The 25,033-nt window shown below is 32.8% G+C and overlaps 2 protein-coding genes across 2 annotated transcripts; both read right to left on the reverse strand.

Moving 5' to 3' along the window:
• Positions 1-625: 625 nt before the first annotated feature.
• Positions 626-10,949, reverse strand: LOC114749554 (nuclear pore complex protein NUP133). The gene is made up of 8 exons (XM_028938056.1): positions 10,759-10,949; positions 9,107-9,231; positions 7,108-8,937; positions 5,733-6,451; positions 5,503-5,655; positions 4,721-5,054; positions 2,332-2,402; positions 626-1,355 (listed from the first exon to the last, which is right to left on the reverse strand). Exons 1-8 carry the CDS (start codon positions 10,947-10,949, stop codon positions 807-809), a joined length of 3,972 nt encoding a protein of 1,323 aa, XP_028793889.1. The 3' UTR covers positions 626-806.
• Positions 10,950-16,061: 5,112 nt separating this feature from the next.
• LOC114749553 (fasciclin-like arabinogalactan protein 19) lies at positions 16,062-16,649 on the reverse strand. Its single transcript, XM_028938055.1, has one exon. The coding sequence runs from the start codon at positions 16,647-16,649 to the stop codon at positions 16,062-16,064; it is 588 nt and encodes a 195-aa protein (XP_028793888.1).
• Between the last annotated feature and the right edge of the window lie 8,384 nt (positions 16,650-25,033).

Here is a 25,033-nt window from a genome sequence, read left to right on the forward strand (position 1 = left end):
GAAAAATGATTATGGTGTATTCCAAACACCCCCTAAATGGTCAACTTAAAGTTATAGATATACATACATACATATCTCAAGTCCTGTGAAGCTAGGAATTTGTCTAAACATCTAAATTTTAAAATTAAATATTAATGAAAAGTTAGGATAACTTAGGAAAAAAAATGAAATTAGAAATTAAAAATTAAAAAAACACACACACATATAAATTCTAAATCTAAAATATAAAATAAATTCAAATAATTCAACTCATGGATTCGATTGAAATTATGGATCATGAGTTAGAAAGTTAATTTTTTTTAATCTTTTTTAAAGTTCAAATTTTGAGAAGTTAATATTATCATCATACACGACTGCTACGTAGATTTTTTTCTTTGATAAACGAGATAGAGAAATGGTTGACATGAATGTTTTCAATAGATTAAATTTGAATTATGCATATTAAACTATTTTTAAAGTACATTTTTATTTGGCTAAGAAGAACCCCCCAATATGATGCAAATGGCGTAACATATTGAGATAAAACTAACTTGGAAGAACATTAAGCTCCATGTGTAGACTGGTCCATATATCGCTGCCTTGAAAGTAGATAAGGGAAACATATTATGGAATTAAACAAGCATCATATAAACATGAAAGATACCACTACGTTTCTTGGCCAACATATTTCAATTATGAAAACATTCAGTGTATTGATTCCTACCACACTCTATCCTACAAAACATTATATATTGGTACCTTCAAAGCTGGTATATATGAGACTATTATGAGAGAAACGCAAACTGCCTTTTGCATCTTTTGCCATGCTATTCCATGGGGGAAGGACCCTCTTGGAGTCTAGTATTTTCCTGCTCACAGCCTAACATGATTGCCATTAGCATAAGCTTGCCTGCAACTGGAAAATCCTTGTGCTGCATCAATAGTGCTTCCACGGAAGAAGACATATCGCCCATAACCGAATTCTCCAAGTTTTCTTCTCTCAGGGGCAATACTTGCTCAAAGCCCTCTTCGAATGTTACTGCTTCGGGTCCGTAGCACCGTCTTGAAGCCTGGAAAAGTGCTGTGTTGCTCAAATTCTGCAGGGTTTCTTCGTCGCTCCATCCCTCAACTATGGATGACTCGAAAAACTTGCTCCAATCATCCTGACTCGCCGCCTTCTTCCAGCATTCCTCCAAAAGCTTTCTATGGGTTTTACGAAAAGAGGAACTGGTCCACGCAAACACATCGAAGGCCCACAATGAGAGCTCTTGCCCTTCACCTTCCAGGCATAATTTAATCAAGTCTTCTGGATGAAGTAGTTGTTGCTCATCAAGTTGCTTATCTTCTATGGGAGTAAGAAGTTTCATTATTTCCTCCTGCAGGTCAAGAGTCCAAGAGGAAATGAATGGAAGGCACATGTTAAGAACATGACAAGGCTTTTCTCTAGCAATACGTCGCTCAAATAATTCTATAATAAGTCTTATCCCACTATATCAGCCCGACATCATTCTACAAGTACTTGGGGACAAAAAGCAAATGATAAACCTTATGGAAAACACTAAATAGTGACAACATGTTTTTTGGTATTTATTTAGGATTATAGAACCAAGATGAAATCCTTGGGCAGAACTTGTATGCTGTGGAAGACATCACTATCAAATGTTCATCTATTCTTTAAATTATAGACAAAGGTATCTTTCTTAAAATATCAAATCTAGCCTATCATGAACAAGCAATAAAATATTCACTTAAAATGGACACGTTCCGTTATTAGAAGTCAATCAAATCGCATATCAATTGAGTTGCTGCACTTCTGCAACTCTCGTGATATATTAAATAAAAGCTTGCAGAGCTAAAGTCAATTGAACTATATTTAAAATCACCGCCCAAAGCTCATAATACCGCGCAGAATTTTTTATTACATATGTATCACCTCTGTGATCTGGCCTATGCTAGTAAGTAAACATATCAACTAATGTTACTTTCACTATTTAGTGAAAGTTCATAGGATTATCGAATCATGCTAAAGTGCTCCAGGGCTCAGTTTTAAGCCTTGGTTTTGGACTCTCAAGTTTAGGCCTTATCGAAGCTTGAGCTCAAGAGATAACAAGCAAACTGAGGTAGAAGTCCTTAAGGTTTATCTGAGCTCGGCTAAGTTTAAATTACGAGCCGCTAATTTTTCAAGATGGACAACAATCAGAACCTAACAATAAATCATAAGTATCGTGGTTTTATGGGCTACAAAATTAGCCTCAGTACTGCATGAGAGTCATTACAAATAATATATTCAATTGACCAAAAATTAATAAATTCATCATCTAGTTGAGAACTGATAAGAAACTACAAAACTACCTGTAACTTTAGAATCTTCAAATCAGCCTCTATACGGTCAACCTTCGCTTGGGAATCAGTATCCTCACCAGCTGTTGTACAAGAAAGGGATGATATTACAAACGAAAAAATAATAGTCTGTTGGCATTTATGCATGCTATGCAGAATAAATAGGAATGACCAAAAGAGTACAGTGAATAACAGGTTAAAAGAATGTCCACACAATCACATTTATGTAAATGCAAATACAAGATGTCAAGAGCCTGGATCATCTTGTATGAGAAAAAGAGCCAAGACTGTCATCCATCCATAGCCATCCACGTGAAGGAAAAGCTGCACCCATTAAGTTAGCTAGGTGTAGGAAGAAGTAAACTTAAATATTATGTATTTCAGGTTTCTTAGCAAGTTATATGAGTCTACCAGTATTAAGTGTATCACTTGGTATTATATGACATGAATATGTGCGTAGTTAAGCATTTAGAACTATGAGAAATATCAAGGAATGAGTGAACCATGAATGATATTTAATGAAATAGGGTTTAAAGAGTCATGTAGTGTAAATAAGTTTGAGTGTTGTGTCTGGTAAAAGAAGGGATTTGTAAACAGATTATATTAGTAGTGTGGATTGTGAGACCAGCTTCTCTCCTCTACCCTTCCCCTCCTCCACCCCCTTCATCACCATTGGATCAAATCTCAATGGTCCAGATTTAATACTTTAAAAAAATATTATTATTTTTTACCAAAAATATATTATAATTTTATTTTAGAAAAACATAAATAAATATGAATTGCTAAAATCTAAGCTAAATAGATTACAACTGTTGATTATTGTCATAAAGTATATTTTTTCCCGTGAACTGTTCAGATCATATTTTAGCAATTCAAATTTATTTATGTATTTTTAAAATAAATTCATAATATTTTTGTCTAAAAATAATAATATTTTTTTAAAATATCAAATGTGGACCATTGAGATTTGATCCAATGGTAATGAGGTGGATAGAGGAAAGGTAGAGAGAAGCTGGACGCGGATCGTGTATCCCACTTTCCAGTAGTGTTCTCCATGTTCTCCTCATTATCAACATAATGATGTATAAGACGAGGTTGAGTGAACCTGATTAAAAATAGAGGAAGACAAAGGCTGTTGCAATGATATCTCCAAAGTGCGAGAATTCATTGATAGTTGAGATCTCTTGGTTGAGAGGACCAATTAAGAGTGTCGGTCATCAATAGTCAGAAACCACAAAGAAAATATGATATATAAAAGCATGGACAGAGGTGAATATAAAACCTCAGAAGGTTTGTGTAACAGCTAATTGTCATGGAAAGCGAAGTACAATTAGACAGAGGAAGAACAGATCATGGTAACTCTTCAATTCAAGGTGCTCCGAAAAGAAATATTAACAAAACAGAATTTGCCTCCGTCAAGTTATTCAAGTGCAAAATGTGGTCCAAAACATGAATATATATATATATATTTTCCTAGCCAAAGTTATGATTATGGATAAGTTTAGTTGGCAAGATATACTTGAATAAAAGGTGTTCACAAAGAAAGAAGTTGAGAACGAAGCAGCACTCTGTGTGCGACAGGGCTCCTGGAGTGTTTTTTCACTCATCATATCATGCTCGAAGATGTGAATGCAAGAGATTTGCATGATATGAATGCCAGATTTGGGCTGTCATGAAAGAAGCTTGTCAAAAGTTAAGAGAAGATTATCAAAAAAAAGCTAAAGATGAACTCCTAACTCTGAAGGATGAGATGAAAGAAAGAGAAGCTGAAGCACCTGACAGCAATGAAGGAGCAATTGCAGTTCAAAGTACAGGAAGAGTAGTATCTACCATTTGTGATTTTACTCTAGGACGCGGTCCAAGTAAATGTCATTAATTGAAGAAAAAACAGTAAAGTTTAAGGAGGGATGTTGGAATAAGTGAACTTAAATATCATTTCTTTTAGGTTTCTATGTAAAGTTTAAAAATAAGTCTCATGGTACTAAGTGTATCTCTTAGTATGAGGTGACATCATGTGTAGTTTATGTATTTAGAATTATAAGACATACATGGGAATGTGTGAATCATATATATGATATTTAATATGGAAGGGTTTAAACAGTGATGAGGTTTAGTATAAATAGGTTGAGTGGTGTCGCGTATGGTGAAAGAAAGGATTTGTAAATAGATTATAGTATAATAAGAGTGGGGTTGGTGTTTCCATTTTTCTCATGTCCAACACTTGACAGATCCTGTAAGATCAAACAGTTTTCGTGATATCTTATAAGTGATAACCGAATATCTATTTTAAGAGCAAACGGAAGATTAACTTCAAGTTGCAGGAAATGAAAATTTAATATAAAATATTGAAGGGGAAAAAGAAGCATCTGCAGAAGGCATAAAAATCTACAAAGACAAATACCTGCAACAGCAGCAATCTTAGAAAGATATAAAAGATGCTTTCTCTCAGCTAATTTTAGTTTTGAATTAACATATTCCAGCTCTTTCTCTTCAGCAACTGAGGTAGACTTCTTGCTTTGAGTGAGAGCCAATTCATGTAGAGTTTCTGATGCCAAGGAAAACTGATGAAGGAACAACTCATGAAGCCAAAGAAGATCAGGATGTTCCTTCAGAAAAATAGTCAACTCATCTGGAAACTCTTCCCCTAGTCTTAAAAGTTCACAAAATTGTCTGCTTTCGTGCAGTTGTTTAAAGACATAGTAACTAAATCCTCCATTAGGTCCTAAGCTTTCTTGCTGCAGACAAACCACTGAACATTATCAAGGGAAATATACATTTAAAAAGTTCAAGCACGAGAATGCAAATTATATCAGTGCCGTAAAAGATGAGCATATTAATGCAGACAAAATATTGTTCATTGATGATCTGTAAGATTGAAGAGCACCATGAATAATTTGTGTCCAAAAAATTTCATTTTATTACCAGTGACTCATTGCAGGTACTAGGTCCAAATAAGGCACTATCTCCTGATACACTGTGCACTTTCAGAGTTCAGAGATCAAATCATCACCTCAACTCACAAAGCTGCCAGAATTAAAATGTCTACACTCCCTATCAATGTTTTTTTTTGGGCACTGGAAGAAAAAGTTCATAGCAAGTTCCACATAGCAAGAGAAAGTCAAAAAAAAAAAAAAACATAGTGGAGAACAGAATTAGCACAAGAAAGGGGGGGGGAATACATACCATAATATTTCTCAGTAATTCTGAATTATTCATGTCACAGCATATTTGCCACATAATTTTGTAGCACCCATGCCTTTTAGCAATTGATAGCAAATGTGAAGTAATCTTCAAAACAGCTTCCTCACTCTGATTTTTATTTCCTTCAATTGAAACCTGCACAAGCAATCAATTGAACAATATTATTAATAATAAGAATTGAAAGGAAGCAATACGCAAAATATAATAATGACCTTGTGGCTAGCTTCATAGTCTTTGACTTGTTGATAAAGAGAAACAAGAAGCATGTCCCGCCTCTCCCAGTACTCATTGAGCAGACTTTTGTGCTCTTCACTTCGCTCAATTTTAGCTGTGACAGCTCCAGCATATGCCTCAAGCAGCACTTCAGCTAGTGCTTGAAGATGATTATACAAATCTAATTTTGCATACATATCAAGTCCAGATATTTCATTTAACAACTGAAGCAAAACAGAAGCAACACTCCACACCCCCTTGCGTACCACAGGTCGACAATACCAAGGTGCTAAACCCTCAGGAGGTGGATACCATAAACGATTCTCATTCTTATAGTTAAAGCACGTCTTAATTATAGTGACACACGCATTTGAGAGTTCACATAACCTCTGGATCAGGATCCCAGAAGGCTGTTCAGGGCTTATAACACATTCTAACTCTCCATCTAAGCAGTAAAAGAAATCTTCCAGCTCAGAAACCTTACTGTAAAACACTTCAGCATTATCTCTATCCATCAGAAGTACTGTATTCCTGCGGGCTCTCTCACCAACTATTTGTATCACATCCCAAAGGGCACCTGACATCTGAATTTGCAAACTAGAATTTGTGGAGCCAACACTAGTTGAACGATTCTGGCTAATTAGATTCTGCAATTCCCTCAGCTGAATCATTGCAGCTAATTTTTCACCATGCTCCAAGACAGTTTGCAAAGCTTGTCCTGCCAATAAGAAAAATAATAATAATATAATACTACTAGTATTAGTAGTAGTAGTAGTAAAAGAAGTAATTTAGGCATCATATGTCCACCTACTGTCACCTTCATGCTCTCTAAAAAATTTATATATAGTCATAAATTAACCACCACCCTCACATTCAATCTGAGCAATTCTATTGACATCATTTAGAATTAAAAATTCACAAGCACAACCTACCCAAACAAAAAATCCATAGTCTCGTATAAAATCTAGATGACAAGACAAAGCAATCAGCATTATTCAGTCTCTCTCATTTTCTTCTCCCTCCCACAATAATCGAAGATAATCCCAAATTATAAGCCCAAGAATACAACTAGCGAATAACATTCTGTCTCATTGTTCACAGTACATTTTCATGTAAAAGCAGCCTAAGAAGTCCAAGAATGGTGTTTTGCCATCTCCAAGTTCTAAAATGAATTATCACAATACTGTCATGTGCTGATCAGCCAAAACATTTATTACTAGATCGCGGTCTCAGTCATAAAAGCATGATAGATTCAATATATTTCTCACACCTACCTTGCACATTAATGTAACTGCCAAAGTGTTAATTATATATGTTAGCAAAACTAAGATTAACATGAATAAATCTTTTGGCAGCTAGCTACAAATGTCATACTTTGTTTAGAACATAGCTCCTCATGGCATTTGGATAAGGCAAGAAACTGGAGAAACTTTTGATGTTTCTGCTGCTTTTCTAAAAGCTGGGTGGAAACAACAGCCATGGCCAAAATCTCTGCACCTCTGGTTGTCGTCCAGTGTTTAGCTAAGGTGTCAATGATTGACTTACTCATCCTCACAAAAACATTTGTTTCCCCATCCCTTTCAAATGAACCTGAACTTTCTAGCTTTTCAAATGATCTGTCAACTTCCCCAGATGATAAAAATTCATTGAAAAGATGACTCAGAAGAGCTTCTGATTCTTCATCTTGCACAGTTCGACGTGTGATCCCACTCAAACCTGACCTTTGTCTCTCTCCATTATCCCATGCTTCAGAACTAGCCCTTCTGGGGGCAACATTACCTGCAAAGGTATGATTTCTTATCTCTTCTTGTGCAGATCTTTCATTTGAGCTTCCTTTGCGTGATAAACTCCGTTCAGGTGGTTCAACTCCACCAAGTATAACAGCCTTCTCAGGTATCGCCCATATTCCAGCTTTTTCTGTTAACACAACCCATGCTCCTTCTTCATAATCATCTGCACAAGGAAGAACTGAAGCATCTAGCACTTTTCCAGCATCATAGGGAAGATCAAATTGATATAGTCGAGTAGAGTTCCTATAGTTATGTGAGACTGTTGCTGTTCCATCCCCAGATATTATGACTGCTGACCCTGAAGGCCTGCCTCCAACCCGAAGCCTCATGGAAAACAAGAAAGTTTCATCTTCAACTCTGGCTTTTGGAATTATCACCTCTATAGGGGCTTTCTTTTCCAAAATTTTGTCATTCATAATCCCCACACCCAAGTCTGATTTATATTGCATAGTTAGAAGAGAATATTGCACATAGCTTGAACTAATTACTCGGTCCTTACAGAAGGTTGCAACAAGAATGGTAATCACTTTACCATGATCATCTACCTGCATGTCAAGGGGCCATATTCCTTTTTGACCAGCCAGATCCTTCTTAATACCCACATCAGCATCTGTCCCAACAATTTTCTGAGACCAAAGCTTTGAGGCATGCATATTAGAACTAAGTTCTACCCTAAAACATTGTATCTCATGATCAGTCAATACTAAAAATTGCCGGTTTGATTCCTCTGTTAAGTGGTAAGGAAAACACCATGTCATTGACCTTGGATATCCCTTGTTGCTGATTAGTTGACCAGAATCACCCCCTTGGATGGGAAACTGCAAAATATTTTCACATACTTTTTTTCGCTGAATGCCATAAGGGCTGCACAAAAACTCCCAAAGTTCACCATTTGAGCTACATGCAAGGGCAACACAAGTAAACTTATGACCAGGAACAGCAGAAGCAATCAAAGAGTTAAGCATGCGCGATCCACTTGAGCTACTCCCCACCTTGCTTAGTCTCCATTGCCTACTCGAGGTTTCTTTCCCATCAGGAGTGGAAGTAACCTCCAGCTCATTAGAAGATGCAAGACTTGTGACTGAAGCATTCTCTGATTGTGAATACATGTCAGGCCAATATATGACAGCCCGTGTAATTCGATTACACAAAACAACACCAGCAGAGTTACAATGTTTTCCAATTTTATTAGTTCCCACAGATGTGTTAGTCCAATTAATAACAGAGAGAAACCAAAAACTTGCATCATTTTTTCTACCATCTCTATTCTCTGAGATATTTGGAGGAATTTCAAGAACAACACACTTCATTGAAGAAGCAGGTGACAAGTAGCTCCAAATGAAGAGCTGGTTTCCACAAATAATCCAAGCAAGGGATGTCTGCCTTTCAATGCCGCCACATGTGCAATCTTCAACTGCATGACAATATAGTCAACACTGAACGTTTTATATCAAGTGCTCCATCGTAGGAACAAGTAACACGTGCTATCTAACAACTCCACTATTTCACTTCTGCTCTTTAAACAAATATGGTGGTATTCTAGACTATGGATTTGAGAAACCAATAAAACCAAACATACTCACCAGCAACTCGTTTCAGAAGCAAGCTGGCTTGCTGATCACGGACCACTTGAGGAAACTCTCCAACATATACAGGTTTAATCAATTCTGATTCATCCCCTTTTCCACTTCTATTAACTTGAGGAATTCTGTGTAAATACAACAGGGAAACATTACAGTTAGCACTTAGCAGTACCTCAAGAAGAAACTTCATGCAAACAATTTCTTAAACTGAGAATCAAATTGAAAATTTTCAATTCTAACTTTGCTAAGGATACGGGGAAAAAAAATCTTTTCTGTTTCCTACTTCTTAGAAAAGACAAGAAGAAAGAAATAAACATTTAAATATCTATCAATCTCTCAATATCACGATGGTAATTTTGTATAACCTAGAGAGTACAAGAGAACAATGTCTACAGATATCAAAGACTAACAGCCACCACTTCATAAAAGTTACAGATGCAAGACTAATTCCAAGAGCCCAAAATAAGCAAGTCATTAATTAAATGCAAAATGGTCGGCATGCTGCTTTCTCTGTTTCCTCCATCCTTCCATTCATAGCCCACGTTTTTAGAAAATTAAACATTCAGATGTTCATTTTGTTAAAACAAAACATGAACTGGTCTTTGACAACCATTAGAGCTACAATACTAACATTAGAAAATAAGAAACAAGAAATTTCAAAAGCACATACGGTTCACAGTTTGGATCATTGCAAAGACATATTCAAAATCGTCAAGCACCAAAACTTTTAAAAAATAATAATAAAAAAAATAGTGACCTCACCAGGGAAAATATTTACACGCATGCCCTGAAGAACTATGAGTTTTCGAATCTATTTTAAACCATTAAATTACAGGAAAACTGGTAATAAGTCCTCGCACCCATGCTGTTAGGTCAGTATCAGTTAAGAGACAATCATGTGGCATGATTATTAAAATACCATCAGCATGTTCTATGACAATTTCACTTTTAAGTCCATTGAGCTGTATTTCTCAACTTTGCACTTAAAATTTTATCTTTTGGGAAAAAAGACGCGTTGAATGTAAGGAATACTCAAAACAAGTGAAATAATCACATAGAACAAAGATGCATGTTTTAACGATGATGTCACCATCACAAGGTTTACAGTAACTCAACATTTGATGAATACAAAGACCATTAACAAGGTAACCCACTGTTCAGGGGTTTGATTGATGCGCTTGAAGGTTCATGGTGGCTAACTGCAATGGCCTCAAAGTTCAAAATGTGAGTAGGATTTCGATGAAAACATGCCCCCTTTCAGCTGGCACAGCTATGTACCATCAAACCCGACCAGTTTTACTTATATCCGCCATTGGCACAATTTATCGTCTAATTACACCTTTCAAGCTACAACAAGGCTATAATGTTACCAATTAAGACCAACTAATCAGCAATCATAAGCTAACTATTACATAATTTCTTGAGAGTCACAAAAGCATGTAAACTGGAAGACCACACCAGCCACACAAAAGGCATCTCTTATTCCATTTTCACCACTCTAACAAATATTCCCAACACAAAATAGTATTAAACATCAATTTTCATTATTAAAACAATACATTAGAAAGAAAAGAGCATTTGCTCAAGTTGCAAAGCACAATACTACTACTATGAATTTCAAAGTTGCAAACCATGCAGAAGGACAGAGTTACCTGGCAAGAACTGACAAGCGAGGAGCCCAAGGAGCGGGGGTGCCAGTACTTGGACGATTTGGGACAGTGTTATCAGGGAATAAACTTCGTCTCTCACCGAGAGGAGTGATCGGAGAATCGATCGCTGTGGTACCAGGAGGCTGCTGTCTCCGAGAGTTCACATTGGACTTCTTCGTTCCAGAAGAAAACATTTCTTATCACTTGGAGGATTCTAACAAGTGCGACGCTTCAAGGGTTTAGGGTTTTTATAGCATTGAGATTAGATGGAAAGAAAAATGTTAACAGAAAGCAGTGAAGACTGGCGAGATGACTGCCTTCCAGTTCTTCGGTTATTTGAAAATTGGAAATTAGAGGGCATGGAGGACGGAGGCCGGGTGACCGAGGCTCTCCCCACGCTTTATTTGGAGCTTGAGTTCAAAACGTAATTTTAAACAAAACAAAACTCTCTTTATATATTTATTTTATATTTGGTAAAACATATTTGAAACTATTTATAAATCCATCTAAACAAGTCTTAAAAAGACAAAAAGAAAAATGAAGCAGTAAAAAACGAATATACACACATATACACACACAAGTCATTTTATTTTCAGCCGAAAAAAAATATAAGTCATTTTATTTTGGGAAAATCTCTTAGAAAAACAACTAAATTGTCCAAATTTCGATGTGGTTGCTAAATTTAAGAAATAATTGCTCAAGGAATATGAGCTAAATTAGAATTTAGAAATTTTATCAATTTACCTCAATACCCCTAAATTATTGGGGAAAAAAATTGAAAACTGTTTGTTCTATCAGGAATACGAACTTAGAAATTTAAAACAAAATCAGTGAAAAGTCGACTAGAGGTAAAAATGAGGATAGTAAAATCATTTTACCCATTATTATGAAATCTTACTTTATCTAAAGCACCCATCAGCAATTTGTTAAATTTGAAGCCTTGATAACAGATGTGCAGGAGCTATTTGGAATAAGGAGGATGGATAGTTAATTGGCTTCCGATGCAAACTCACCAAGATTCCATCGGTTGTAACATATATGATGGCCCATATCTCTGTTGTGCTAAAGGCTGTAGATAGGATTTTTCATTTTATTTTATATAGGATTTTTGCCTTTATATTATTTTATTTTTTTGCCAAAACCATTTTTTCATCAACCAAAAAGTCATTTTAGTTTGATGTTAAGCTGGAGATTAGATTTAATTTATTGTCACCTTTTTGTTATTACATACTAATTAAATAAATAAAATTGAAAATGGAAAAACTATATTTTAAAAATAAAACATTTAATCATGTGAGGGAGGTAAGAGTATTTTACTCAAAATATTTACAATAAATATAATTTACAAAATTAAAAATCCCTTTAAAAGTCACATGAAATAAGAAAATCCCAAATCAAGCTGATAAATTTCACAAATCCCTAATTGGCCTATGGACTTAATTTGGGATTTGTAAATTTAGACATTTTACCATATTGCTCCATATAATTTTTTTTTTAAAGACACCTCTCTCCATTTTGTTTCAAAAGCACCTCTACTGCTATTAATAGTCAATTTCCACTCTGCTAGTGGCCGATGCTCCGGCAATAGATAATTATTAGAGCTTTTGTGACAACTTTATTGCAAAACTTTTGTTGTAAATAACTCATGAGAACTTATGAATTGTTAAATAATACTAGTATTTATTAATTTATAAATTTACCTTGTGATCAACAATAAAAGTTTATTAAAGAATTGCAAAAGTTTTGTTATAAATGGCTAATATAAATTTGTCAATTGCTAAATTGAACTTCTTAATTCCTAATATTGTCTTGTGATTGAATAATAACAATAAATGTTCACTAAAGAGTGCAAATTTGTTGCAAAAATTTTGCTACAAATAATTAATGAGAACTTGTGGATTGCTAAATTGCACATATTAATTCAACTCAGAAGACAAATTTAGAAATGAAGTGAATGAAAAACCAACAAGAAGCTATTGGTCCAATGCTTGAACTCTCAATGACAACATGATTAAATGAGTTAGAGTATAGATCATGCTCTATCACGAAGAGAATGTCACCCATGGTTATCCATAGCACATGCCTCTATTATACTAAATGCGGGCACTTATCTTAGTGAGAATTTAGTGTCTACTAGTATTTTGAATAAAATTATCTTCAAAAAGAGGATACATGTGCTTAGAACTTAAAAGGTAAGTCCAAATCGAATGAAAGAAGAGGCCTAAACTTAAAGCTCAATATGCCTTTGAAAGGAATAAGGGGAATTGGCAAATGTCACAAGCAACATTATGAACATTGTCCCATCTTATGACAAAGCCTAAAGACATGGTCTACCTAATCGGGTCTTCATTCGGTACTTATCACAGTAATAAACACTGTTTGTTTATTGTTGTAATACAATCTAAATCATTAAAATTCCAAGATGAAAGACTTAGATTAAAATTTTTAATATGCAATTTTTAATGATAAATCTATTTTTTAAAGGAAATGTTAGTTAATAGATTATTTTTATTTTGAATTACGTATCTATTAAAGTAAAAAGTTAATTAAAATACATTAAAAAAAATTAAATTAAATCTGGACCATCTAAAATCAATATAAATAGTTCAAATTTAGATGAACACTCTAATGAATACACTCCCCTATCTAACCACAATAACAATAGGAACAACCGTGCTATACTTGATGAAGAAGGAAAGCATCGATCTTTTCCCAATTTTGAAGCTAAACCTGCGGCAAATATAACAAGTAGAATCCTAGAAGAGATACCTTAAGGCTCCGTTTGATATGAGGAAAATGAAAAAAAAAAAAAAGAGGAAAGGAAAAACTTTAATGAGTTTGATTTAAAAAATTAATAAAGTAGCATTAAAAGCTTTTAATTAATTTTTATTATTCTTTTGTTCTATATTTTTTTATTAAAATTTTATAATCTCACTTTTTAAATTTTTCAAATCGAGTTTGTGAAAAAATTTTCTCATTTTCCCTTCCCTCCATTTCCTTCGTGCCAAACATAGGATAAGTCCGCCTCGCTTACTTAAACATGAGAAATCATAGCCCAAATATTCACCTAGCAATGGTTCAAGACATTAATAACCAATGGACGAAGAACCATAATAAAGAGAAAGACCTTCAATCCTAATTCAAACATGAATAGAGCAAAAGTGGACCTGTGTAGTAGCCATATTAGGCTCCCATTCATAAACTCCAACCATAAAACCTCGTAGTCAAGACTCTTGGTTGAGAATTAAAAAACTTAACACAAGCGTCACTGGAAAAGAGCACGAGCCAATTGAGATGATTTTGAGTAGTTGTGACCCAACACGTAAACACCAACAACAAATGTTAACAAGAGATTGCAATTGTGCAGCATAAGAAATCTGAGGAAAAAGATACTCCCTCTTGTACATAATATTACCTCCGGTCCTTAATATAAGACCTCGTTTGATTTTTATTTTGGTCCTAAATATAAAACCTCAATTCATTTTGTCTCTTATATTTATACATTTTTTTTCAAGTTAGTCCTTCTAACAATAGTAATTCTAGTCAATATACTTGATTAGTAAGAATATTTTAGGAAAGACAATACTTATTTATTACAAATAACTAACTTAACTTCTTTTCTTAATCTCCTCAAATTAGTCAACTAGCTCTTATAATTAGGATCTGAGATAATATAATATAAGAAATTGGTTGCGTATACTAAGAAATGAAAGTTTAACCATTAAATGTCTCTCAAAATTTTATCCTTAAAAATGATAAGATTGCATTTAATGTTCCACTTTTATGATCTCTCGTCTCTCTCCTATATCTAATAGGGATAAACATAAAAAAAATCATTTAATTAACTTAACAAGGTTTTATAGTTTGAATCACAATTTTCTTCTAACTTCAGTCTTTGTGAAAATTGAGGTGTCTAGTGCTGGATGGCGAGAGATGCATTTTGATTTAAAAAAAAAAAAACAGAGGGAGACAACCTTGTGAAACCAACATAGGACCAAGGAAACTAACACACCAACAACAAATGATGCATAAAACACGTGAAACAGACGAAAACTGGTTCACTAAGAACCGCAGAATAGGTAAGAAACCACAAAAGGTGAAAGTTGATGACTGCCTTTGATAAAGAATGTTGCTCTCCAGCTTCTTAATCTATCCAAATTAATTAACATTTACTACCTCTGGTCCTTATAAGGCTCGCTTGGCTCTTGAGGCTTGTGATCGAGAATTAGCAGTTAAAGCGAGGGAAGCAGCAGAACTGAAGATGGACGGGCAAAAACAGAAATTACAGATGGAAAAACTGAAGAGAATCATGAGGCTTAAAACTGTAGAGGCTGATATGTTCCAGCTGAAGGCTAATGAAGCTAAACGAGAGGCTGAGCGGCTCCAGAGAATTGCTCTGGCCAAATCAGAGGAAGAATATACCGGCAACTACTACCTCTGATCCTTAGTATAAGAACTAGTTGACTAATTTGAATAAATTAAAGAAATTAGTTAAGTTAGTTATTTGTAACAAAGAGGTGTTGTTTTCTCTAAAATACCCTTACTAATCATGTGTCATTTGATGAAACATTTAACATGTGCAACTACTACAAAGACTATCTTAGGAAAAATGGATAAATATGAAAGACAAATTGAATTAAAGTCTTATATTTATGACCAAATTGAAAGACAAACTAGCTCTTATATTTAGGACCGGAGGTAATCCTTGAAACAACCATTAAGTGAGGCTGAAGCTGAGAAGCAATACCTCTGTGAGAAGATCAAATTGCAGGAGCGTTCTTGTGCTTCACAAAGTACTAGTGGTGGTGCCAGTGACCCATCTCAGATGCTGAGGTATTCTAAAATCCGTGATCTGCTCTATAGTGTTCCTACCAAGGCAGAGAGTCAGCCTAATGAGCGTCTGAACAAATCCATGGGTATTAGTGCTGTGTATGTTTTAATCTTTTACCATATTAAAGGAATATCTTCTATTGGACCATTAATCAAGAGTCAATCAAATCCCATTGGATTTTTAAGACAGTTTTATCAGCCTTTATATAGGAAAGAGATCTTAGTAAAAGCTTAAAGCAGTTTGAAGCTAGGCTTGTTCTTCCGTTCTGTACAATAAGTCTGCTTTTGTAAAGACCATCTGTGTGAGTGCTATAATTTTGACATTGTGGTAAACAATAGCGAAGTTTTATTCCATATATATCGGAGTTGTATCACTGGCCTCAAGGCCAGATACATCATAGCTGCAGACAAAGTAGGACTGATATTTTATCATCAATGACACTAACATTACACCCAAGGAGTAACTATTCTTTTGCTTATTTGGAAGGTGGGATGCTCTTGTGTTTGACAGAGGAGGTTGGTTTTGGTATATTACTTTTCTTTGCAGAATCCTTAAAACCCAAAGCTTGGTGATTTGGAATTATGTGGCCAAATTCTAAAGCAGCACTGATTCCATGGCACCTTATGGAAGAGCTGATGCACACATTGGGTGTGATAATCCTTGCATTGTTCAGAAACATTCCTGATCTCCTGCTGTTGGTTATGCTGATCATCCTGGTTGGAACGCTAGAAGGGACCAGAGAGCCATTTGGAAAACGTAGCAATTGATTGATGACTAATGGGGTTGGAATAGAATGGCTGAGTATGAAATCTTGGAGATGGTCTGGAGTAATTGAGAATTGGGATAATTCTTCATCATTTGGCATGAGAAACGTTAGATCAGAGGTTTGCAGGGAGTTTGGCATGCTGTTAAGGATTTTCAAGAGGATTACAAATCCATGGTAAGACCTTGCTCTCATGTCAGCCATGGCTGCCTGCAGATCAGTTTGGTTGATTCCACTTGTGGACTGAGATTGGCCGAATGTGATGAGTGGAAGGAGGAAGACGAACCAGAGAGCAGCCATTGGAGAAAATCTCAAGCCTTGCTTGAATAGTGAATGTTTATGTGTAGTGGAATGGGATAGTGCTTGGTATTTTATATGCAACGTTTTATTTTAGTAACTGGCAATTCACACCCATGGCACCTCACTTCTTTGCTCTTGCAGGTTAGTTGATTGGCAGTTTATGCGTGAGGAGAGGTGGCACAAACCAATAGTGAAATTTAACTCAGATGCATTAAAGGGCCATAAAAAACACAAAACGAAGGTTTATTCTTTTAAGGTTAAGGTGTATCCGACACTCAAAGTATTTTCTTGAGTACATTCAGTATTACAAAGTATTCTGTGATGCATCTAACAACCATAGGTATTTTTTAGATGCATCCAACATCCTGAAATTTTTTTTTTTTTGCCTTAGTGCTAGATGTGCTAGATGCACCAAAAAATATTTGAGTGCATTAAAAATACTTTGAGGTGTTGAAAATACAAAAAAATATTTTAAAATGCTGAATACACCACAAAATACTTTAAGGTATTGGATGCAATCGTGAAAAGAAAATAATTCGAGGTGCATCCTTCTTTTAATTTCTTTTCACCTATTAAAAACTCATTTTAAAATATTTTTATTTACGTAGTAGTAATTGGTGATGCGAAGGCGTCCTTGTAGCAAAATTCCCATAGGCAAGAAGGATCCTATATTGCCATGGAAGGAAGCAGCAGAAACTTCAGAGCAACAAAGGCAAAAAAACGAAGCAAAACAGAAGGGAAAGCGCAAAGCAGAAAATGACGACAGCAATGATAAAGAAAGGACACAGCAAATTAACCAATGAGAAGGATGAAGTTGAATCACAATAGTAATTAGTCTTCTTAATTACTACCTCTAATCCTTGATATAAGAGCTAGTTATTGAGTAAATTAAGAAAATTAGTTAAGTTAGTTATTTATAATAAATAGATGTTATTTTTTTCTAAAATATCCTTATTAATCAATTGTATTAGTTAAAACTATCATTACTACAAGGACTATCTTAGAAAAAAATAAAGAAACATGAGAGACAAAATAGATTGTCTTCTTATATTTAAAACAAAAATAAAAATCAAACTAATTTTTATACTAAGGACCAGAAGTAGTGGAAGTATTGATCCTCACTCAAATATTAGGCTCCACCTCCATCATCTCAATTCTATAGTTAGCAACATTGATTAAAATTCAAATAAATATACTAGATATAGCTCATCGAATAAAAAATGTTATTGAAAAAAAGTACCATTCATATTCAAGTACTCCTTCCTGTCCTAAATACAAGGGTAGGAATTTGCAAATATTAAAAAAAAAATTGTATTTATAATAAATATGTCCTTTCTCTAAAATGCCTCTCTTGATCACTACCCCCAATGGAAGAAAATTTCCTTTCATATATGAAATCAACAGTAATAGTTTGGAAAAAATTATAAATTTGGAAAATAAATGGATCAACATATTATGAAGAAAGCAAATGTCCCTACTAATTCTGATATTTAAGGCTGGACGGGGTAGTATAGGAGATTAAAACATAGCATATTAAATAAAATTTAAAATTGATATTAGAAGACTACATGCCCTATCATTTGATACCATAAGCATAAAGGAAATACGGGTGAAAAATTTTGGTACATAAGGGTAAAAAATTGGAAGAATTACAATCAAGCCCAAAGAAAAAATATAATTATTAAAAAGTCTTAATAAAAACTTAAGCAGTCTCTATGACAAGTTCAGAGTAAAAAAAATGATAACTTCTAAAATTTGTCTTGTAATTTTTTTTTTTTTTTTTAGGATCTGATTGTAATTCTTCCTAAAAAAATTTTCTAATTACATGATTTGTTTCTAAGAGGGCGTCGTCCGTGCCAGATGGGGAAGGGTTTCGGCCTATCTTGGTCCTGGGCTTTCCAAAGCCCAATTGTTGGTTGAATAATGTTTTTTCTCCCCCAACTTTTTATAAAAAGTTTTGATAAAAATATTATAAAATAACTCATAAAAATAGGGTGTCCGTGCTAGTTTGGTGCCCGTGTTTTACGTAGCACGGGTCAGAAAATATGAATAAATAAGAAGAAATTATTTATGTTGTATTTAATATCAGTAAAAAGCATCCATCTTGTCTTTTCCAAATATATTTTGAGTTGAATATAAATTATCTAAGGGGTCTAGGTATCAAAGTTCTAATTGGAAGGGTATCGCATATTCAATGTTCAGGAGACAGTTGTTCAACCATATTTTAAATAGAATATCTCAAGTTTTTTTTTTTAATACTACCATTAGCCAGCATAAATTAAGAATTTGGTATTAAATATAGGAGTTAGTTAGGGAGATGGTTTTGGTTGTAAAACATTAATTTATTTTATCTCCCATAGTTATTATTTTTTAATCTAATTTATAAGTTAACATATAATCAAAAGGGTATTTTAGGAAGATCATATTAAACTTATTAAAATTAACTAATTTATTTAGCTTTCTTAATTTATCCAGATTAATTAAGTAATTCTCATGTTAAGAATTAAAGGAATATTTATCTTGAATCTCTTGATGATATCTACATGTGGGATATCATAGAAAATGATATCAACTTCAAAAAAGGAAGGCCCCAAGATCACTGAGAAAAAAGTTGTGTCACATCTCAATTTTAGAGCAATGCATAGCACTAAGAGACTGTGAGAATATTAAACATCATTGTTCCAGTACCAAAGAGATCTGGGACACTTTAGAATAAACCTATGGCTCTAGTTTTTCTATGGACAGAAAAATTTGATAGAAGAGGGACGATCAGAAAATTTACTTGGAATAGAAAAGTGTGATTCCTAAAATGGTGAAAAAGAGCTAGAATTAGAAGCAATTCAAAAGGAAAAACTATAAATGAAGAGTATGCTCTTGATTATACTATAAACGAAGAAAATCTCTAAAAAGTGTTTGGATGAAAACGAAACCATAGTTTTAAAAGTAATTTTACTACGGGTGTGTTTGGATGAATCCAAACCGTGGTTTGAAAAAATGATTCTGGAGAATAGATTCTGTAAAGAATAGATTCTGGAGTGATTTTGAAAAGTGAGAGTGTTTGGATAGTTGTTATCAGAAGCACTTTTTATATACACAAATTACTAAAAAACAAGACATAAATTACTATGATAATTACAGAAAAATAGATTTTATGATATATTTTAATTTGAAGGAATAAAACTATTAATAATATATTTTTTACCAACATAATTAATAATACATAAGATAATATAATTAATAAATAATTAATATGTATATATATTTATAAAATATAAGATTAAATATGTTTATAAAAAAATATATTTATAAAAAAAATAACAAGATACATATCCTATAGGCTCTCACACTCTCTCTCTTTTCTCCAAAAGCAAAAAAATTTTGCTTTTTCCAAAACTATGGTTTTGACCCAAAACCATGGTTTGGTTTTTGGGATGACTGTTTGGGTAGGTTTTTACCCAAACCATGGTTTGGGCAAACATCTAAACGGTGCCTACATACGAAATAAATATGTGGAGGAATTTGTCTTGATGCGAAAAAATGCTTCTCAGAAGCATTTTTAAAACTTCCCAAACACCTCCTAAATTAAAGAACTCAATCATCTTTAAACGCAACTCATTCATTCGTGTTGAAGGGGAAAAACGTGAACAAAAAATTATTATCATTGCCTTTATCGTGTTTCTAAAGAAAAGCTCTATATTGATGAATAATTGAGAGAACTTGGGATGAAAATCTCAAATTCAAAAGTTTTCAGAAAGGGATGTTGGCCGAAAAAATAGTTTTCAAAAAAAAGAGAGGCTGAAGATCTAATTGAAAGTATTGGATTTGACATGAGCAAAGAAGAGAGAGAGTTTAGTATTGATTCACAAGAAGCTAACTTATAATGGATGGTAGGGTTGTTCACGGGACGGATCGGGACCGGGACAGGCCCGTCCCAATTCCATCCCGATGAACAGTAACGGGACAGATTTTCTGTCCTGTGTCCCAGTCGGTCCCGGGGTTGTCCCGGTCCCGGCCGAGACGGAACGGATCTGAGACGGGACCGGGACGTCCCGAATTTTTTTTTTAATTTTTTTAAAAAAATCTAATTTTTTTTAATTATATTTTTTTGGGCTTAAACCTTATAAAAACATCTTTTTATTTTCTTTTTTATTTGTTTGGGTACTCTTAAACAAAAGCTCAAAATATTACATATAATAGTCATTAAAAACTTTAAACAAAAGCTTTTAACACAATAAAAACTTGCTAAAAATTCTAATCATCAATGATCCCAAATTATTAACAAATATAAAACTCTAAATAAATATTTCCATAGTTACATACAATAGTCTCAAATCTTAAAAAAATGCAAAAAATGATATTATATAAATAGGATAAAAAATTAAAAAAATTAAAAAAAAAAAAGGAACCGGGACGGGACCGGGCCCGTCCTGTCCCGGTCCCCTTTCTTGTCCCGTCCCGGTTTGTCCCATACCGAAATATTTCGGGACGGATCCGTCCCGAACCAATAAGACCGGGACCGGAATGGGCCGACTGGGACGGGCCGGCCTTGAACACCCCTAATGGATGGCAGATTGTACTTCTAACAAGTCTAATTTTATACTACATCATATTCTTAATATAATAGTTAATTTGATTTTTAATTTGGTTTTAAATATAAGACCCCAATCCACTTTATCTCTTATATTTATTTATTTTTAAGGTAGTCCTTGTAGCAATTACATATGTTGAATACTTCGTTAAATGTTAAAACTAATACACTTGATTAGTAAAAGTATTTTAGAAAAAACAATACTTATTTATCACAAATATTTAGCCTAACAAACTTTCTTAATATACTCAAATTAGTTAATTAGTTCTTATCTTAAACATTGGAGGTAGTATATGAAATAAAATGGAGAGAATTTGACAAGATAGTGTGGTCTGCACTATCATGTCAGCCAATGATCATGGATCCTTTCACTTCTTATGGTGAACAAAAGTTCTATTATTTCTATTAATTTGAACTAAAATTTTAGGATGATTACTCCTTTAGGGTTTAGGGTTTAGGATGATCAAACTAAAAATTTTTCATAGCTTTTTCCTACCCTTTTGAACGTTATACAAAAATCAGCCATTAACATGAGGTGATCAGACCTATCAAGAATATAATACTATGTTAGACAAAGGTCTCTTTATATAAACATGAGGTAGTACTTCAGCTATTTTATTTAGAGAAAAATACATACTAATTCTGATGTTTAATGTAAGAATCAGTTAAATATTCAATTTAGTACTAAATATAAAATCTTAATTTATTTTGTTTTCAATATTTATTCATTTCGTTCATAAATATTTCCTATGATAATTACATATGTTAAGGAGCTTTCATCAAAAGTTAATTCCAATGCATATGATTAATAAGGGTATTTTAGAAAAGACAATGTTCATTTATTATAAATAACTAATTTAATTACTTTTTTTAATATTTACAAATTAGTTATTTAGTTCTTATATTAAGGATCAAATATAATACATAAGAACTAAATTCAGAAACTAATTATTCCTAAAGACCAGATTCAAGTATATTTAACACTCATTAGAAAAATTTACAAAAATGGCCATATAAGCGTTTGACACTCAACGTTCTTAGAAACAAATCGTTTATACAAATTTAATCCACAGGAATAATTTTGCCTTTCATTTATTCGATTTAGATAGCTGGATACCTAAAAGTGAACATTTACAAGATCATCCCTTATCGTGGCAAAAATCCCCTAGCTATTGTCATTATCGTTGAGATTGTAGTTTTATTTTTGATAATGGGCTTCTAAAGATAAAACTCCCCCATGATATTGTGATCTTACTTTTAATACTACAATAAACAAACTTCATTGTTTATAAAACATAAATAGGAACGAAAGCTTTTGTCATATATTCCCATCAATATGAAAATTTTAGGGATTAATATGATTATTAATTCTTAAAATTTGAATTTTAGTCTGCTTTAAGGTTTTTGGTCTTCTAATAATGTTTTTAAATCGTGAAATAAGGTTTGAAGAATCAAGATCATTTGCTTCAAATTTTAAGAACAAAAAATAGAATGAGATTAAATTTCAGAGACTAAAACTCAAATTTTAAAAAGAAACGAGATATAATTAGTCTAAGAAAATTTAGTGTAATTTATTTGAAATATTATTTTAAGAAAATGAAAAAGTTTGACTAGGTATTTAATAACTGTGGAACCTTTGTAAGAACTTGTGCATTATTTTAAAATAAAAACTCACTTTTTATAAGACACAATTTAGGTCTTCCATGTGAATTAAAGTCATAAACAAAGCATAATTATTAATGTGATTAAATAATAAGTATGCATATTCTTTCAAGTGGGGAATCTTCCTTGGGAGAATAATACACATATAGTGGTGGGTCTAAGTACAACTGGATTTTGTAATTATTGGTACTTCACAATGCGCCATGCCAAGTGAGCCACTCCCCACACACACATGAACATACATATATACTACTCCCTGGCTCCAACAATATAAATATATATATATATATATATATATATATGCATTGGAGGAAAAAAATATTTGATAACTAGTAAAAACAGTTAATTTTGAAGAAAAATTAATTTAATTTAGTTTTTGGAGAACAAGTGATAATTTTAAAAAGAATGAATTTTTTTGCTAAGTATAAATATTTTTTTATTAGAAGTAATTATGTTTGAAGTACTATCAGGTGCTAAATATAGGCATCTCTCTAAGTGAAAATTTAAACCTTAATTCGTCATATTATGAAAAACTAGTTCTTTCCATTTTAAAAATTTAACCTCATTTTTAAATCTGGTCTTTAGAAATTCAATAGTTCAAATGTTACTCTACAATTTGAAAATTAATCAATTAGCAAATGATGATGTTAGAAATTACCACTTGTTCTTTAATACTACCCCGGTCCTTAATATAAAACCCTATTTGACTTTTATTTTGGTCCTAAATATAAGACTCCAATCCACTTTGTCTCTCATCTTTACTCAATTTTTTCTAAGATAGTCCTTCTAATAATTGTAGTTCTAGTCAATACACTTGATTAGCAAGGATATTTTAGGAAAGACAACACCTATTTAGGAGAAATAACTAACTCAACTTACTTTTTTAATCTCCTCAAATTAGTCAACTGGCTCTTATAATTAGGATCGGAGGTAGTATGTTAGTTATGACCCCAACTCTTGTTATCTCTATTGGTGTGTTCGTAGCCATGAAATACTGAAAGTTCTAACATTTATAAAATAAAGTTATATATACTTTTGTACTTTTTCAAATTCTATTTATAAATCACTTCTAATAAATTTTATTATAATCAACCAAAAATTCAAAAACTCATTAATTCTCTTTAAAAATTTAATAAAATTTTGACTTTACTCTTATTAAATATACAAATTTTAAAAATTAAATAACATACATTAATATTTAATGACAGATAAAAGGGAGAAGTTGTGATAAAAAAAATTAATGACATGTCTTCTAATTAGTTTAACAAAATCTATTCTCCCTCTCTCTCTACCTTATAAATATGATAGAGGACTTACAAAAATGAGTAATAAACAATTCAATTGTAAATTATTAAACAATCTTTTATAGATTTTAAAATTTAGTTTTTTTTTTATGGTTTAATATTCCAGGAAGCCTTTGAATGTGACTGCCGCCTTTGCTGTCCTCCCATAATAAAGAAACGGGAAAAAAAGAGTTAAAGGGAGAGAGTAAGAAAGCTTCCAATGGCATTATGTGGAAGTGGATTACAATGAGGCCTATGACCCCACAAGTTTTCACCATGTAACTATTAGTTCAATACTTTGATGTTTCTATTTTTTAACTTGTCGCTTTCCCCTTTGACCAATTAAAGTGATAGTTTTTATTTTGGGAAAATAAAATCTCATCACAACCACTCAAACAAGGTATATAATTAAAAAATTTATTATTGATAATATACTATTTTAGTGAAAATTTTATGTTTGATACATTAATTTTAAATTTGTAACAATTTATATATCACGAAAATTGGGAGGAAGGATGTATTGCAGCTTTACAAAAATTGCAGATAGTAAAAATGCACAATTGAATCTCAAGATACTAATATCATAAATAAAAAACACAATAAATTGAATTAAAATAAGTTGATAAAAATTAATGATTAATTTTAATTATCCAAATAGTAACCATTATAATTTTTTTAAAAAAATCTACGTATTTCTTAAAAAAATTCATACAAGGTTTTGAAATATATATACATATATGAGCTTACATGAAGTTTATAAAGCTTGCAAAAAAAATTTTAGAACTTAAATATTTAGTTAGAAAATATTTTGACAGATTTAAATATAAGAATTTTTTCAACAAAATATCATA

Source organism: Neltuma alba, unplaced genomic scaffold (assembly GCF_004799145.2).
Source record: "Neltuma alba isolate B1F8T4 unplaced genomic scaffold, ASM479914v2 tig00006095_pilon, whole genome shotgun sequence".
Taxonomy (NCBI): Eukaryota; Viridiplantae; Streptophyta; class Magnoliopsida; order Fabales; family Fabaceae; genus Neltuma; species Neltuma alba.